The sequence below is a fragment of the Kogia breviceps genome, chromosome 12 (assembly GCF_026419965.1).
Source record: "Kogia breviceps isolate mKogBre1 chromosome 12, mKogBre1 haplotype 1, whole genome shotgun sequence".
In the NCBI taxonomy this organism is placed as follows: domain Eukaryota; kingdom Metazoa; phylum Chordata; class Mammalia; order Artiodactyla; family Physeteridae; genus Kogia; species Kogia breviceps.
In genome coordinates, this window is record NC_081321.1 from 58,080,153 (window position 1) to 58,097,864 (window position 17,712).

The window sequence follows — 17,712 nt, forward strand, 5'->3', positions numbered from 1 at the left end:
AGGGCACTTTGCCAGGAGAAATAACCTAATGATGAGAGGGACAGAATTTTCAGTCCAATCCCCCAGCCTCTAGGGACGGGAGAAGGGTTGGAGGTTGAATCAATTACCAACGACCAATGATTTAATCAATCGTGCCCATGTAATGAAGCCTCTATAAAAACCCAAAAGAACAGGGTTTGGAGAGATTCCAGGTTGGTGGAGCTGCTTGGAGAGTGGCTCACCCAGAGAGGGCAGGGAAGCGCTGTGCCCCATCTCACATAACTTGCCCTTTGCATCTTTCCATTTGCCGTTTCCCAAGTTATGTTTTTTCTAATAAACTGGTAGTCTAGTGAGTAAAACGTTATCCTGAGTTCTGTAAGCCACTCCAGCAAATTAATTAAACCCAATAAAGGGGTTGTGGGAACTCCAGTTTACAGCCAGTTGATCAGAAACACAGGTAACAACCTGGATTTGCGATTGGCATCTGAAGTGGAAGCGGGGGGCAGTCTTATAGGACTGAGCCCTGAACCTGTGGGATCTGATGCTCTCTCCAAGTAGATAGTGTCAGAACTGAATTAAATAGTGGGATACCCAGCTGGTGTCGCAGAACTGCTTGGTATGGCAATTCACCCCCTCTTCACATTTGGTGGCCAGAAATGTCATGAGTGAAGCATTCAGAGTAATGTAGAGAGTAGAGGAGAAACACAGGAGGAATTCTTCCTTTGCTTTTTGGTGTTAGAAGTGGAATTTGCTATAACAGTTCTGGTTCATGAAAACATGTGGTTTGGGAAGAAAAAGGATGACAGGAACCTTCGATTCCTGAGTGGCCATGTCGTCAGCCATGGTATGAAGCAGCAGCTGTGCTGTGCTCAATTACTAAAGATAAAAGTTACCAATGAGTAAGCTTCATAACTTTGCTTAGGGAGACAACCTTCCAGAGACTTTTAGCTCCTATGTTTTCTTAAAACAAGAGAAAGGAACACATTGTTTCTACCATCTGAGTTACAGGGATCATCTTGAGAAAACTAAGTCATGTGCTGAATGGTACCAATCCCATCACGCACTAGCAAGGCCAGATGCCCAGGAAGCGCAGTTTAATTATCCATTGGTAGTTAGATTTTAAATATAGCATTGTACAGTAAAAAGCAAAACAAAATTAAGAATGATTTATAGGTATTTATGATTAGAGAGGAACAGAGAAAGAAGGAAGGAAAGAAAGAGGTACAAAGTCATTCACAGAGGGTGCAAGAGAACAGTTCTTAACAACTAGAAAACCAAAGGTAATTTTTAGACAAGTAAATATTTGCTCCAAAGAAAAGATATCCTCTTTGTTTATCTGCAGACTCCATTTGTTTATACATTATTGTGAAAAGTTTGGACTAAAAGAAGAGTTTTTAAGCTCTGACATAATGAGACACAGCACTTTCCATCTTCTTCAATGAAAAGTCCTGAAATTGAATATGCTCTTAACAGAACATCCTTTTTTTTGTCCTGATAACTTCTCTGGCTGCTTTAGATATTTCCCTTGCTTGAGATTTAAGGTCTATGGAACGCACATAATTTGGCCAAGAGCAAAAAAATAGATCCCATAGTATAATTATATAGAGTTCATAAAGAAAGTAGTTTCCCTTAAGATAAGCTCTCTAAATTCTCTCAATATTATTATTATTATTATTATTTTTTTTTTTTTTGCGGTACACGGGCCTCTCACTGCTGTGGCCTCTCCCGTTGCGGAGCACAGGCTCCGGACACGCAGGCTCAGCGGCCATGGCTCACGGGCCCAGCTGCTCCGCGGCATGTGGGATCTTCCCGGACCGGGGCACGAACCTGTGTCCCCTGCATCGGCAGGCAGACTCTCAACCACTGCGCCACCAGGGAAGCCCTCAATATTATTAAGTAGGTATTCAACATTTATTCCTCCTTCTCAGAACTTACTGAATGTGTTGGGACTATGTCAATACATAAGACTGTAAAATCTATTACACAATGGAATTTTTAGCAGCTCATAAAAGTGATGCTATATAAAGATAGTTAATGACATGGAGAAGTGTCCATAATATAAACTAAGTAAAAAAAACTATAAAACCTTATGCATGCAGATTGCATATTTTTTAAAAAAATGGTCTACATCCACATATATATAAAAGACCATATAGATACATATATCAAGATGACATTGTTATCTAACAGTTAAGGATTATTTTTACTTCCTCCTTTTCCTTTGCTATATTTCTAAATATTCTGATGCTCTATGAAAATATATTCCTTTTGGAGTTAAAATAAAAACATTACTAAATATCCAATGTCCAATTAGTATGATCATTAAACCAGTTCTCTTAAGATGTCAATCATCCTAATGTTGAGTCTAATTATGCAAAACAAACAGATGTACTGCGTGGTGCAGTGTTGAAACTTCACATAGACTTTGCCTGAGCTTGACCTCTAGCATTTCCAGAATGTGTTCCAGCATCCTTCTTGCTGCTTTAGTAGCTAGAAATGTAGAAAAGCAACAGATGGTGACAGTTGTGACTGTCAGGATGCCAAGCTCAAGAATGGAATTTCCACTTCAAGATGATTTTGCAGGGGTACAATAATATCTGGAGAATCTAAGCATAAAGCTTTCCAAAATGCAAATGTTTGGGATTTAAAAAGAAAGGTGATTATGTAAGAAGCTCTTATAGTTTAACACTAAGCCTTTAGGTTAAGAAAAGAGTAGAAAGTTAACCAGATACCTGAAGTAGATTACAGAATTTCTTTTTCTAGACTTTCTTAAAGTGAAATCTAATTTGACAGTATAATTCATTTTTTATGATGATCTGTAGGATGGCCATTATAGGTTTTTCACCTTTTAACCTCTGGCTCCAACATGAACACCTAGCTATCGATGACTGTATTTTCAGAGCATGAGAATTTACATTATCATTAGCTTAAATAGAATATAATTCATAAAGTTAAATTTTCTGTTGGGAAAATTTACAATACTTTCCCAAAGCAAACCAAAAAATTAACTTACATTAAAAATTACATTAAAAATTAACATGTTTGAGTTTTTTTTTTTTTTTTTCATGTTTTTTTTTTCATGTTTGAGTTTTGAGGTCACACAAATCTGAATTTGAATTCTGCCTCTAGCACTTTTTTTTTTGGATCCCCAACTCTACTAATTTTTTTTTAAACATCTTTATTGGAGTATAATTGCTGTACAGTGGTGTGTTAGTTACTGCTGTATAACAAAGTGAATCAGCTATACGTAGACATATATCTCCGTATCCCCTCCCTCTTGCATCTCCCTCCCACCCTCCCTTTCCCACCCTTCTAAGTCATCGAAAAGCACAGAGCTGATCTGACTCTAGCACGTTTTATTAAGCGATTAACCTGGAGAAAGTTATTGATTCAGGGCCTTGATTTTTTTGTCTGTAAACTGTCATCTAATCATGAGGGTTTTTTCTTAATGCTCAAAGGTTCTTTGTTGACACAGTTTCTTCCACCTTTACAATATATGACACAATTTCAGTAGCCATGTGGTTTCAGCACACAGCTACCTCTCCTGAAGTTTATATGAGGTCCTTAAATCCTCATGTTCCCTGAACTTTATAGGTAGAAGTGCATAACAAGCAATGGCATAATACAAAGATTCTCCAATTTTGCTTTGAAGACTGTGACACCTAAACTCCAAGAGAGTCCCCAATGATCCCTGCCTCCTGGTATTTATGCCCTCTGCAGTCCCCTCCCCATGAGTGTGGGCGAGACCTAGCAACTCATTTCTAATGGATAGAATACAGTGGAAATGATGGTGTGTGACTTGAAGACGAGGTCATACATGGCACTGTGGTGTCTCTCTCTCCTCACATATTCTGGGGGAAGCCATGTCTGAGCAGTCCTGTGGAGAGGTCCACGTGTTGAGGAACTGAAACCTCCTGCCAATAGCCATGTGAGTGAGCTTGGAAATGAATCCTTCAGCTTAGTCAAGTGACAGCTTGACTGCAGTAAGCCCTGAGGCAGAACTACACAACTAATCTGCTCCCAGATTCCTGACCTTCAGAAACTATGTGAAATAATAAATAGTCCTTGTTTTGAGCTGCTAGATGTTGAAGTAATATGTTATGCAACAATAGACAACAAATACACAGACCAAATCCAAAATGATAAAGGTTGTAGGGTCTACAGTAAAAAATGCCATTTTCAAGGAAGACAGGAAAGAAGTTTCTAAAATATAACTACATTTATTTGAAAATCAAGGAAAAGAATTTGATTGTTTTAATAAAAGTACTACCATATAAAAACATGGCAGAGATTTTTCTCTCAGGCTTTTATATTCATTCCTTCCAGGAACTTGGGACTAGTGTCCCAGGACTGCATTAGAAGGCATCAGAGTCACATCCTACATTGTAGTAGACTTGCGTCTTATATCCATGTAGCATTTTGGACTTGGTATTTACTATATGGCCCCAAATACCCTTGACATATAATAATTCATAATTTTCCCAAAGCCTGCATTTGCTTCCCATGTTCTGTGAGTTTGCTCACCACGAGCAACTCACTTAGCCTATGTACTAATGTAGCTTTTCTGGTCCTCACCACATAAGCAGTCACTATCAAGAAGTATACAGGTTACAGTGGTTTTCACAAATTTGAAACATTCTTGGGATAAAATATCCTGGGTCCAACAGATTGCCCTAAATCACAGTCCTCATAGGCAAATAGTCTGGGTGTTAGGACACAGCCCAGGTACCTTAATTTTCTCCTGTGTCAGAGTGAATCTGCTGCCTTTTTGGGCCACTGTCAGAGAGTTTAGGGTATGATTTTAGTCACCCATATTTTTGTACAAGAATCATATTCTTGAGGCGAAGTTGTAAGCTGTCATATCCTCATTATTTCTTGAAGAGGCTATCATGTCTTAGTAAAAACTGCAGCCTAGATCTCTGCTTTAGCACACATTTAGCTGCTATCTGGTGTCTATTCTGCCTTTGGTTGTTAATAGTGTCCCAATTTTTATTCAGGTAACCTCCCCTCTCATAAACAGATTATGGGTTTTTAGGGATGCTCTCGGGGTGAGGCATATGGTTTAGGTTTGAGATAATTTGCCTTATTTTATCACCTGGCCACAAACTGTTCAGGGATGAAGTAAGTAATTAACTTAAATTGGTCTATAGGGATGCTCAGGATATTATTGACAGTTGAGAAAGACTCTTTCTTTTCCACTGAATATGAACCTCCAAGGATAAAACTCCAGGAGTTTCAGGAAACCATGATAAGATGAAAAAGACAGAATCAGTCTGAGAATAAAGTCACTCCATGGAAAGCAGAGACGGGAGATTGATCCTGGCCAATTATTTGAGCCCTCAATCCAACTATACCTAAAGCTAGATATACTACAGAAGTGTTGTTATTTGAACCATGAAATGTTCTTTAGTTTTTATTGGGTTCTTGTCACTTGCTACAAAATATTCTTAACCATTAAGCCTTCCCTGACATGGAAGAATTCCAGGGGTAGTTATACAGCTTAAACTCACCTTTTGGGACATTCACTATACTAATACAACATAATGATTAAACTAATTTGTCTATTAAAAAACAATTATTTATCCACATCACATAACACACTAAATGCTACAAAATTTATTTACTGTAGCAAAGAAATGAGAAGGCAAGACTTTCAAAGCCCTTCATATCACATCTATGAATTATCTGTTTACCTGCAAGATGAAACTCAAAAACTTGGTCAACAGCAGAACCAAGTTGAGGAGAGGCATAAACCAGAGCTCAGGATGTAACTGAAACACAGAGTTATCCAGAGCTTTTGGCTTTAATGGTCTTTGAAATCAACCACTTGATAAAAATCTTGGCAAATAATGTTTTGTGTCAAAAAACAAGAGAATGTCTGTCTGGGTGATGGTCTGGGTGAGTGGTGAGTAAGACAAGAAGCTTCAGGATTCTAGGAATCTCACAGCCACCATCTCAGGCTCTTGGAGACTCCCCATCGTCTTCTCATGTGCTTACAGAAGTCTTCCCACCACCCCCAAAACTGCCACTATATCTTCTCTTTTCTCCTCCTTCTCCTTCTCCCTCTCTTCCCTCCTTCCCTCCCTCCATCCCTCTGTTCCTTCCTCTCCTGTCCCCTTCCCTCCCCTCCTGTCCTTCTCCTCCCCTTTCCTTCCTTCCTCCTCCTCCTCTTCTTCCTCCTTTCCTCCTATTCCTTCCCTTTATTTTCCTTCCTTCAATGAAAGGAACCATCCATAATCTCCCCATCCTTATATTGCAAAGCCTTCCTATTCCCCAGTTCTCTCATACTTTACCCAAGCTAAAATGTTCCTCACCCAGCAACCTATGCTGAACTTGCTGGACTGGAAAAGCCTGCATCTGCTTCCACTCTACCATCTTCCCTCACACCCCGGGGTTCCCTCCTTCCTAAAGTGGTAGCCTTGTGGCCTGATGTATATTGATGGAATTCTCAGCACACATTTGGTTAAAGCCATTTTTTTTTCTCCTACCACAGCCTTGACCTTGAGGACATTCATATTCCCTGTATATTGCATTTGTACAAAAAACTTAATAACAGCTTCTTAATTGAACCTCTAGAACATAATTAGAATGCTTTGGGATAAACATTCTAATTGTGCTGTCCTCTCCTTGGAATAAATAAACTGCATATTTTCCTGATGATAAAAGAAAGAAGATAAAGGAAAAAATTCATCTGTGGACAAATGTTCTTATGAAATGCTTTGTGCCAGAAATTGGGAATCAGGAAAGGAGGAGGGATACCTACATCTTTCATGTTCCTGTTAAATTTTTAATTTTAAAAGTCATGGTTTTGATGATGTCAGAAACAAGTGAGAGAGAAAGAAACAAGTGATCTCTCCTCTGAGCTAGGAAGATTTAAAAGTTATGTACTTGTGTAGTTTGGAAGTTGGGAGTGGCTTTTTACTCTGGCTAAAAAAAAAAATTGCAATAATTTCCCAAATTCAGGAAATGAATACTCATTAATACTGCTCATTTTGGTATAAATTAAGCCACAGAATGATTCTTTGGTACCACAAGAATTCTTTTGGTACCATATATCACACACACACACACGTATGCAAACACATATCAATTACTCCACCAAAATCATTAAGCAGCTGAAATATCTCCCTTTCATCATGTACATTCCATTCCTAAATCTCTTCTGTAAAGCATGAACCTTCAAACCCGCTGATACTTGGTTAAATGTTGACCCTCTGCTTTTTTGAGTAAGCTGAAAATTATTGATTTATTGAAAAATAACTTCACTTCCCTGGTTTTCCTACTAAATCACCATGTGCATAAGTAATGTAAGTGGATTACAGGAAACATTAGCACTAGCAATGGTTGTTGCAAGCCACCTGTGCCATGGTACCATTAGAGACTAGGTCAAGAGAGGTTAGGGAAGGCTAATGCCACAAAATCGCCCATGGCCTTCATGTCATCATCACCCAAAAGAAAAAGCACAGCTTCTTCATGACTCTCCAAACCACAAATGAGCTAAAAGTGAAATGACCTGCCAGAGTTCCTCACTGATGCCTTTTATTCTCCATAATATTAAATTAACTAGACAGTACATGACATTATAAGATAGAACAAACCTCTTGATCCGTAATTCACAGCAACTTTAAGAGTTGATGACTATGGGTGGATGATGGTCACTAGAGGAAACATTTCTCCTGAGCCTGAGCATTAGCACAGGCATGTCCAGATACAGCAACATCATTAACAGCATTTGTCTTCACTCAATAGACAGAGTGCATGGCTTTCACCTTCAGAACATCTGTTACTCATGTAAATGCAGAAAATTTGTTCAAGTATTTCAGGAGGCCAAATGACCCACATAGTTTGTCTTAACAAGAGCTCATCTTATATTCTCTATTTATGATTTTTATTGGCTCACCAACATTTCTCCCCAGACATTTCCCAAGCAAAACTAGAGACTGCATTTCACTTGTGGATGCCCCCAAATGATGGGTATTTCTAGATACCCCGAATGATGGCCAGATCATCATAAATATTGAATGGATGTTAGTTGAAAACAACAATGAATGGATCTTTGATTCTCAATACTAAGTGTCCTATATGTAGTAGATTAAAAAAATAAAGAAAAGGAAAAAAGCTTATTAATTTTAATTACATTAGGTTTATAGAGAGGTTGCCAAAATGTAAACATGGTTTCATTGAATCATCTTGCCTTAAAAGTCAACATATTTGGTTATGGTTGGGGGCAGAAATGCAATTAACAACCATTTAGTTACTGACTTGTAGTTTTAATGTGGATCCTCCTATTGTAATTTTAAACTCAAGAGGGACTATAGTCCAAACAGTGTGTCAACCTTAGCATGTGTTTAAACTATGATACTTCCACAAATTGGGAACCTCTGGCCTGGTTACATACCCTAATATACAAATGGACCCATTACCTCACCTTGATTAATAAAAGGTGATGCTTGTTCAGTGATATTAGGAATATTATCCATCAATTACTTCCAAACCATCTTATCTACTCCAGTTATAGAAAACTCTCCTCCCTGTACATCACTCTCTCCCTTTCAGGGTCTCTTAATTTCTTGTAATTTGAGTCAAGTGACCAGAAGATCTTTAATAAGTACTATTTATTTACATAAACTGAGACTCAGGCCTTCTGCTTAGAACAGATTATCACAGAAGTCAGGAGGCTCCATACAGGATATGATCCAACATAACTGTAAGGACTTCCTGAAGCAATTTTTTGTTCAAATTATTAAACACCTACAATGCACCTTGCATTGTGCTGTGTAGAGAAGATACAGACAAGGTTTCTTATTTTATGGACTTACATTCAAGAGGAAGCCAAAAGATAATAATCAAGTAACAAAAAAGAAATACCAGAGAATAAGAAGTGCTATGGTAAATAGTCATTGAGAGCCAATGATAACCATTCACCATTAGGTTTTGTTTGTTTGTTTGTTTGAAAGTATCAACCACAGAGGAAACCATCAGATAAGCATCAGTTAAATGCAATACTTACCACCACAATCACATTTGCTGCTGGGATTGGAAGGTTTTCCACTTCAAGGTCTTGACCAGCCATGGCCAGCAGATTGAGAGATGGGTCATATGCAGGTCTAGCAAATGCTGAGTTAACAATTTGGTGGCGTTTGCTTATTTGAGCTTTAGAAGAGGAATGGTAGCTATGTTTCTGAATCTTTTGTGGAGCTATATCCAGGCTCTTCTCAATGTCTTGTGAATGGTGATAAATGAAGGCTGGCTTCCCACTCTTCTTCTGATGAATTGCCAAAAAGTGATCATTATTTCTTGAAAGGCACCCTGAAAGGGGGAAGAAACAGAAACGAAAATCAAAGACCTTATTCAGTAAGTTGAATAGAATATCTGATAAATAGAATTTCCCGTTCTTAGGAAGCTTTAAGGCTTGTGAAGGATTTAGATCAGTTCATCTCCATTTTTGCCCCTGCTCCATTATCCCCGACAAAGAGAACACACTTGGTGGTATGGAGGCATCTCAGAGACTTTGGGTGGACAGAGAAGTGGGTATAGTTTGAAAAAGTTGTATTTAAAAGATATTCTAATGCCTCTTTTAGTTAGGAATTTCCTCCTTTATCTAAGCTTATGGTCGTAATACCCCGTTGAACATCTCTTCTTAGATGTCCTTACTGTTCCTCAAATGACAACCATTTATATCATATTCAAGCTTTCTTCCCTTTAATAAATAGCATTTCACACAATTCTTATTTTATACTTCTTTTATCCTACTTATAATCAAATATGTGGAATTTTTAAGATACTTATAGACTATTTTAAGCTGACTAAGGGCAGGAATCTGAGTATATGCATTGTTGTAGTAGCTTCCAGTTGTGTAATGATATCCATTCTCTCTTTTTTACTTAGTAATATGGCCCTCTAGATAAAGTAGTACATGCTCCTTTATTTCTTCTGTTAGGTAAATATCCACTGACTTGAATAACTTTTTCCGATTTGTCATTGGCCACAGGAGGAAACAGATAACATACACATGTGAGTCAAAAGAATATCACTAGGTCAAACACCAATTAGAAAAGTAAATTTAAGACCTTCTGTATATGATGGTAAGCAGATAGAACACATCACAACATAGTAATGCCACCCACACTGTCCTAGCGACCCTAGGCACCACAGATTTTCCCTGGGTATGCCTATGGCAACTATAGCTGTACAAGTGCTGTCCTTAGAAGAATACTTCCCTCCTTTTATAAGAATTCTGGGGTGCCTAGAATTCTTACTGAATATTTATAGTAGAGGAATTGCTAGTTTTTACAGCTTTATCCATCCATCAAGCCTCTGTGACCAGTATATATTTCTAGCACCTTCAGCAATCCTGTCTTACCAGTATGCTGTCAAATTTCACTTAGAGATAGGAAGACAGGTTATTTTTTTAGTCAGCTCAAGCGCTTTCACCATGATGTAATAGTTTGGAAATCACTGGGTCCCAGGGGCTTTAGGCTTTTACAGCATTCAGATCACAAGTGCATTTCACGTGAATTCTGAGATAGCCATATTGTATTGGCCAAAAAGTTCGTTCGGGTTTTTCCTTAAGGTGTTACAGAAAACCCGAACGAAATTTTTGGCCAACCCAAGAGAAACTAGTGCTCATGTCTTCAATCCTGAGCACGCTGAATTGACTGTAACTTTTTTAAAAAAAGAAATCAAGCTACCATAATTTGCCAAAGATGATGATTGGACAGCGTGACCTTGAAATGACTGTAAACTTTGTTTCTCTGAATGAAATAAGAATTCCTCAGATTTGGAAATGACATTGTCACTAGGAACATATGTAAATGAATATGGTCCTTCACTGTTAATATTCTTGCAGGTTTATTAATGGAGAATAGTGCTAAAATATTTTAGATGTATATTAACTTTCTGACCACAAATGTTTGTTTAGTATTTTACTAAAAGTAATTCATTAAATGATACTGCAGTGTCCTACAGCATTTCTATACTACAGGTGAAGTTTCCTCCCTCCCCTATTAAAGGACTGAGTCTGACATTGTGAAGAGCAACAATGACATGGTCACCTTGGGGTTAAGAAATAGAACACACATATTATTTTTATCCCAGTTGACTTTTTAAATACTCCTCATTTAAAGATGGTCCCTTGTTTCAGGAAAGGCATACTGCATACTTGAATGAATTTGGGTTTTTCACCTGAGGGATTGGCTCTTCTACCAAAAAGAAGAATCTATAACATTCAGTAGCATGGCAACTATATCTAACGTGATAGTGCTATCGAAATAGTCATGTTAATAAAAATTAACATGCAAAAAAAGCTTGCAAAATTCGGGAAGCAAAAAAAAACCCATAGTGGGGGATGGTGAAGAATTTCACTAAGAAAGAGAAGCGGCTCAGAAGATCAGAGAATGCAGATTTATGAGGAGGGGAAAAATGAATGAAGAACTGAGAAAATTACACAGTTATCTTCAATCTTTCTTTTTTGTGATATCAATCACAGAAAACCTTTTCAGAGCCACCCTGTGTAAATAGAATAGGTGAGTCCAACTAACAAATGTCTCTTGTGCTAAAACTGGCCTATAAGGAAAGGTAAAAAAATCTAATTTTAAGTGCAGTTGAAACACAACTAAAATTTCCCAGCCCTATCCAGTCGTATATGTGAAAGGACTTAGTCCTGCTTTGTCCTTGAGTAATGAGAACCAAGATGGCAGCACAATATTAGGAACCCCACCATAGCCATTAGGGAAGAAAAAGTTTTCCAAAGTGTTGTGCTTAGATCCCTACATCAGAATTACCTAGGATATTAAGATGCAGATTCCCAGATCTTAGCCTAGAACTACCATAGCAGATCTCTGGATATGTAGCCTACAAATCTGGATTTCTAATTGAAATTTTCTCACATTCCAACCCTGAAGTTGAGGACCACCAAGCTAGTATCTGGAATAAGTTTTATTTTTTCTGTCTTCAAACGTTACCCCTCTATCATCACCTCCTTCACTTTGGCATTATAAATATATTCAAGTAAACATTTTGGAAATGTTAAGATTGAGATGTCTATTAAATATCAAAGAGGAGATGTTGAATTAGAAATTTAATAAATGTTTAGTTCATGGTTGGAGAGAGAGAGAGATTTGTGTCATCCAATACAGATAAAATTTAAAGTCAAGTGACTGGAGATTGATTGAGAAGAGAAGAGTATATAGGACAGAACTCCTGGTAGAATTACAATATTTAGTGTCAAGGAGCTGAATGAAATGGAGCCAGCAAAGATAAATGAGAAGGAATGGTAGTAAAGTAGGAGGAAAACCAAGAAAGAGTAGTTCATAGAAGATTAAGAAAAAAAATGTTTTAGAACCTGTATGCATTATAGGGTCTTAGACAGAAGCAACTGAAAAATCAATCTTATAGTGATGTCTCTAGAAACTAGAATATAAATGGAATTTCCACGTGTTTCCATGCAAGCTAAGTCACACTGAAGACACACTCATAGACTTAAAAAATTACAAGGCACATGGTGACTATTGCCATGAGAGATGGTCAGAAGATGGAGAAGTAGGAAGATTCTTATCTAAGAAAGAATAAATAAAAGAGAAAAATAAAGGGGCCTTCAAAATAAGTTAATTAAAACATCCAAAGAGATAAAAGAGAAAAATAAGAATAAGGGATTTGAGGAAAAGAGAACAGGCATGTTTCAATCCAAGTGGAAATCGTAGAAATGAAAAATATCATAATTGATGAAATGCAATATACGGATTAGACAGTAGACTAGACACCATTGAATAGAGAATTGGTAAGTTGGAAAAATTTTGGTAATAATTCAGAAAGCAGCACAGAGAAATTAAGAGAGGAGATAAGAAAAAGAAGGTAAGAGATTGTAGTGGACTCTTCATAAGGGACTCTAAGACCCATACCTCCTGGCATTCATGCCCATTGAGAGTGAGCAAGATCTTGCTCTTGACTTACTTCTAACCAACAGGTGATAGGATGTCATTTAGCATTCCTGCTAAAAAAGATGTGACTTCTTTGTTGCTGGGAAACTCCAGCTAACTTTGATGAAGCAAGTTGCCATGTTGGAGAGGTCCATGTGAAGAAGGAGGCTTCTAGCCAATATCCAGGGAAGAACTGAGGCTCTCAGTTGCAACAACGACTGAGGAACTGAATCCTGCCAGCTATCATGTAAATGAGCCTGGAAGCAAGTTTTTCCTCAGTTGAGCCTTCTCCTAGGAGCCTAGTGCAGGCCAACAATTTAACTGAAGTCTTACAAGACACCTTGAAGCGAAGTCTCATTTAAGCCACGGCCAGATTTCTGAGTCACAGAAACTGAGAAATAATAAATATATATTGTTTTAATCTGATAAATTTTAGGGCAATTTGTCATGCAGCAACAGGACACTAATGCAGAAAGACTGAGTGATGCTGAGGATAACATGATAGGTTGTAAAATACCTTTAATAGCATTGAAGACATGAAGCATTAGAAAAATTGAACATTTTACAAGATTTAAGGAGGGAAGTGATAATATAAAATTTATATTTCTCAAAAATTACTCGGGCTATACAAGAAAATGGATTGGGAGGAAGCAAGACTACGTGCAAAGGTACCAGGTAAAATATTTTAGATGACAGGAGAATAGCCCAGACAAGGTGGCAGTAGAGGGACAAAGCAGAGAAAAATTCCAGAAGTGTTAAGACATGGGAATTGACCAAAAAAAGGGGGGGGGGAATAAATTCAGTTATTGAGTTAATGTTTTAGGAAGGAAACAGCAGTAGATATTTAAGGATAATTCTATTTCTAGTCAGCAACCCAATGTATGGAGGTGCCCTTTACTGAGACAGAGAAATGTGATTCTGTGGTGCCTACAATATAAAGAGGCAGAAACATCTAGAAAGCAATTATGTTTATGTGGAACTCAGAAGAAAGTTCTGGACTAGAGATAAATACTTAAAAACCATAAGCATAGTAATGGAAAACTGAGTGCCTTAGTGATGAGACTGCCTTGTGGAATGAGAAGAATTATGAGTCTGCAGCAAAGACCCAGAGGAGACCACATTTAAGGAGCAGCTGGAGGATGAAGAAGAAAAATTAGAGATTGTGGAAGTATGGAAGCCATGGGAAGAGTATACCAAGGATCTGTGATTGTCAGTGTCCAGTGTCACTGACAGTCTGAGAGGTCAAACAAGACAACCCTGAACACTTACATAGGATTTACTGATTTAAAATTCATCAGTGGACAGCTGAGCCTGGATATTCAGAGGACCAGATTCAACATGGAAAAGGTTTGGGGACAGCATTCTAGAAGCACAAAGCAAAGCACCCTCCCCATTGAGTCCTTGAACAAAAGTAAAATAATTTTAAAGGGTTTAAAAGGGTATGAAAGATTCTGAGTCTGGGTAAGATGGAGCAAAAACACTCCGCCTGGTTGCTTACATTAAATAGAGCTATAAAACCTGAACAAAATGCATAAAAAACAGCTATTTGAGAACTCTGGAAAGTAAACAGTAGCAGAGGGATTGGGGATGAAGAACAGAATGCAAAATTCCACAACATCAGCAGTAAGTTTACCATCTCCCCCTGCCCCCAGTATCCTCTAGCCAACCCATAGTGGACACCAAAGTGCAGACAAAGACATCTCCAGGAGAAAATAAATACAACACCATAATTTGTGGGATGCAGTTGAAGCAGTGCTTAGAGGAAAATTTATAGCATAAATGCTTATATTAGAATCTAAGCTTCCACTTTAAGAAATGAGAAAAAAGAAGAGCAAAATAAATGCAAACTATGCAGAGGAAAGAAACTTAAAAGTTAAAAGCAGAAATAATTACATTGAAAATAGGAAAACAATACAGAAAATCAATGAGACAAAAGCTGATTCTTTGAAAAACATCAATAAATTGATAAAACTCTAGCAAGATTGACAAAGAAATACAGAAGACACAAATTACCAAAATCAGATGAAAGAAAATCACTAAATACCCAGTAGAGATGAAAAGGATAATAGAATACTATGTACAATCCTTTGCATATACATTCACCAATTCAGATGAAATGACCAATTCCTCAAAACCCACAAACTAAAGAAACTCACCCAAGATGAAATACCTGACCTGAATTGTCCTAAAATTATAAAAGAAATTGAACTCCTACTTAAATTTTTTTTCTGTAAAAGAAATCTTCAGGATCAAATAGTTTCACTGGTAAATTTAAACATTTAAAGAAAAAATTAACTTCAATTACAAATAACCTCTCCCAGAAAACAAAAGAGAAGGGCACACTCCCCAAATCATTTATGAGGCCAAAATTACTCTGATAACAAACCAAGAAAAAGTTAGTACTAAAAAAACCCAAAACTATAGACCAATATCACTCATGAATACAGATGCAAAACTCCTCAAGAAAGTAGTAGCAAATTGAATGCAGAAATATAAAGGATAATACACCATAACCAAGTAGGGCTTATCCTGGGAATGTAAGGCTTCTTCAATATTTGAAAACCAATCAGTGTAATCCATCATATTGACAGTCTAACAAAGGAAAACCACATCATACCAATTGATGCAGAAAAAGGATTTGACAAAATTCACATCAACGCATAGTAAAAAAGTTAAGCAAACTAGAAATAGAAGGGAACTTCTTCAACCTTGTAAAAGGCACCTGCACAAAACCCCACAGCTAACATTAGGTTTAATGGTGAAAGACTGAATGCTTCCTTCCCTTAAGATAGAGGGCAAGGCAAGTATGATACTCTTAACACTTCTATACAATGCTGTACTGAATGAAAGTCCTAGTTACTGCCATAAAACAAAGAAAAGAAGTAAAAGGCATACATATTGGAGAAGAAGAAACAAAATTGTTCTATTTGCAGATAGCATGATTGTCTCTGTATTAAATCCTAAGGAACTCATCAAAATTTTTGTAGATCAGGTGAGTTTAGCAAGTTAATAGAATATAATGTCAACCTATGAAAATCAATGGCATTTTCTAAGCTAGCAATGTACAATTCAAAACTGAAATTTCAACAAATCTACAACAGTTGCAAAAAATAAAATACTTAGGTATAATTCTAACAAAACATGTACAGGATATATATACTGAAAACTACAAAATGCTGTGAAAGCAGAACAAGAAGACCTGAATAAATAGACAGACATACTGTGTTCATGAATTGGAAGACTCTACATAATGAGGATGGTAATTATTCCCAATTACAATAAAAATTCAAGCAGAATTATATATATTTAATATACATAATTATATACAATACATATTATATATAATTTTATATGTATATTATATATATATAAGAGAGAGATTGATTCTAAAATAGAATAGCTTCAACAATTTTTAAAATGAAGAATAAAGGTGGCAGAATAATACTGCCAAATTCTAACTTACTATAAAGCTAATAGTAAGTAATTAGTAATCAATATAGTGTGGTATTAGAAAAGGAAGAGATACATAAATCAATGGAACAAAATAGAGTTCAAAAATAGATCCTGAAAAAAATGTCATCACTTGATTTTTGACAAAGATGCGAAAACAATAAAAGATAGTCTTTTCAAAATGATATTGGAACTATAGGACAACTGTTCACAACAAAATGAATCTTTACACCAAATGAATCTTTGAATTCATACAAAAATGAACTCAAAAAGGATCACAGATTTAAACATATAATGTATGACTATAAAACTTAAAAAAAAAACACTTTTAGTAGAAAATATAGGAGAAAATTTGTATAACTAGGGTTAGGCAAAGAGTTCTTAGATACGACACCAAAATCACAATCCATAAGGGAAAAAAATTGATAAATTGGACTGCAGCAAAATAAAAAAGTTTTGCTCTGTGAAAGACACTGATAAGAGAATAAAACAGCAAGCTACACAGTGGGAGACAATTGCAAATCACATATCCAACAAAGGACTAATAATGAGAAAAAATAAAGAACTCGAAAAACTCAACAGTAAGAAAACAAACCAATTTTTTAAAAATGGGCTAAAGATTTGAACAGACACATTATTAAAGATACATGAATGGCAAATAGGCACATGAATATTTGCCCAGTAAGGAAATGCATATGAACACTGTGACATGATACCACCACATACCTCTTAGAATTGCTAAAATGAAAAATACTAACAATACTCAGTAAACACATTTTTGTAGCAGCTGTATTCATAATTGCTCTCAAATGGAAACAACTTAATTGTCCTTCAATGGATGAATGGAAAACAAACTTATATATCTAGATAATGGAATATTGTTCATCAATTGAAAAAAATGAACTATTGATGCTCAAAACAACTTGGATGAATCCCAAAGGCATTCGGCTGAGTAAAGGAAGACAGTTGCAAAAAGTCTCATGATTCCATTTATAGAACATTCTTGAAAAGAAAAAAAACTAGTGATGGAGGACAGATGAATGGTTATTAGGGTTTATCGGTTGAGGAGCAGGGAGATTGCATTAAGGAGTTTTTTGGGGCGATTGAACTTTTCTGTATTGTGATTACATGAATCTATATATGTGCTAAAATTCATAGAACTATATACACCAAGAAAGTCTACAGATTATGCTTTGTTATGTTTTGTAAGCTACTTTTTTCATTCAAAACTGTATCAGAACATCTTTTTTCATCACTAAATAGAAATCTATCTCATTAACAAATGATTGATAAATGTATAGAAAGTAGTTTCAGTGTCTGTGTGTAGGAGAAAGCTAGATTTAATTGGATTGAGGATCACGTGGGA

The 17,712-nt window shown here is 36.5% G+C and overlaps 1 protein-coding gene across 2 annotated transcripts in view; it reads right to left on the reverse strand.

The window, feature by feature from the left end:
* Positions 1 to 17,712, reverse strand: part of PTPRR (protein tyrosine phosphatase receptor type R) — a 266,542-nt gene that overhangs the window by 233,851 nt on the left and 14,979 nt on the right. For both annotated transcript variants that reach the window (XM_059080979.2, XM_067009754.1), the window contains exon 2: positions 8,990 to 9,288. In XM_059080979.2, coding sequence (XP_058936962.1) covers positions 8,990 to 9,288 — 299 coding nt within the window. The remainder of the gene's footprint in view (positions 1 to 8,989; positions 9,289 to 17,712) is intronic.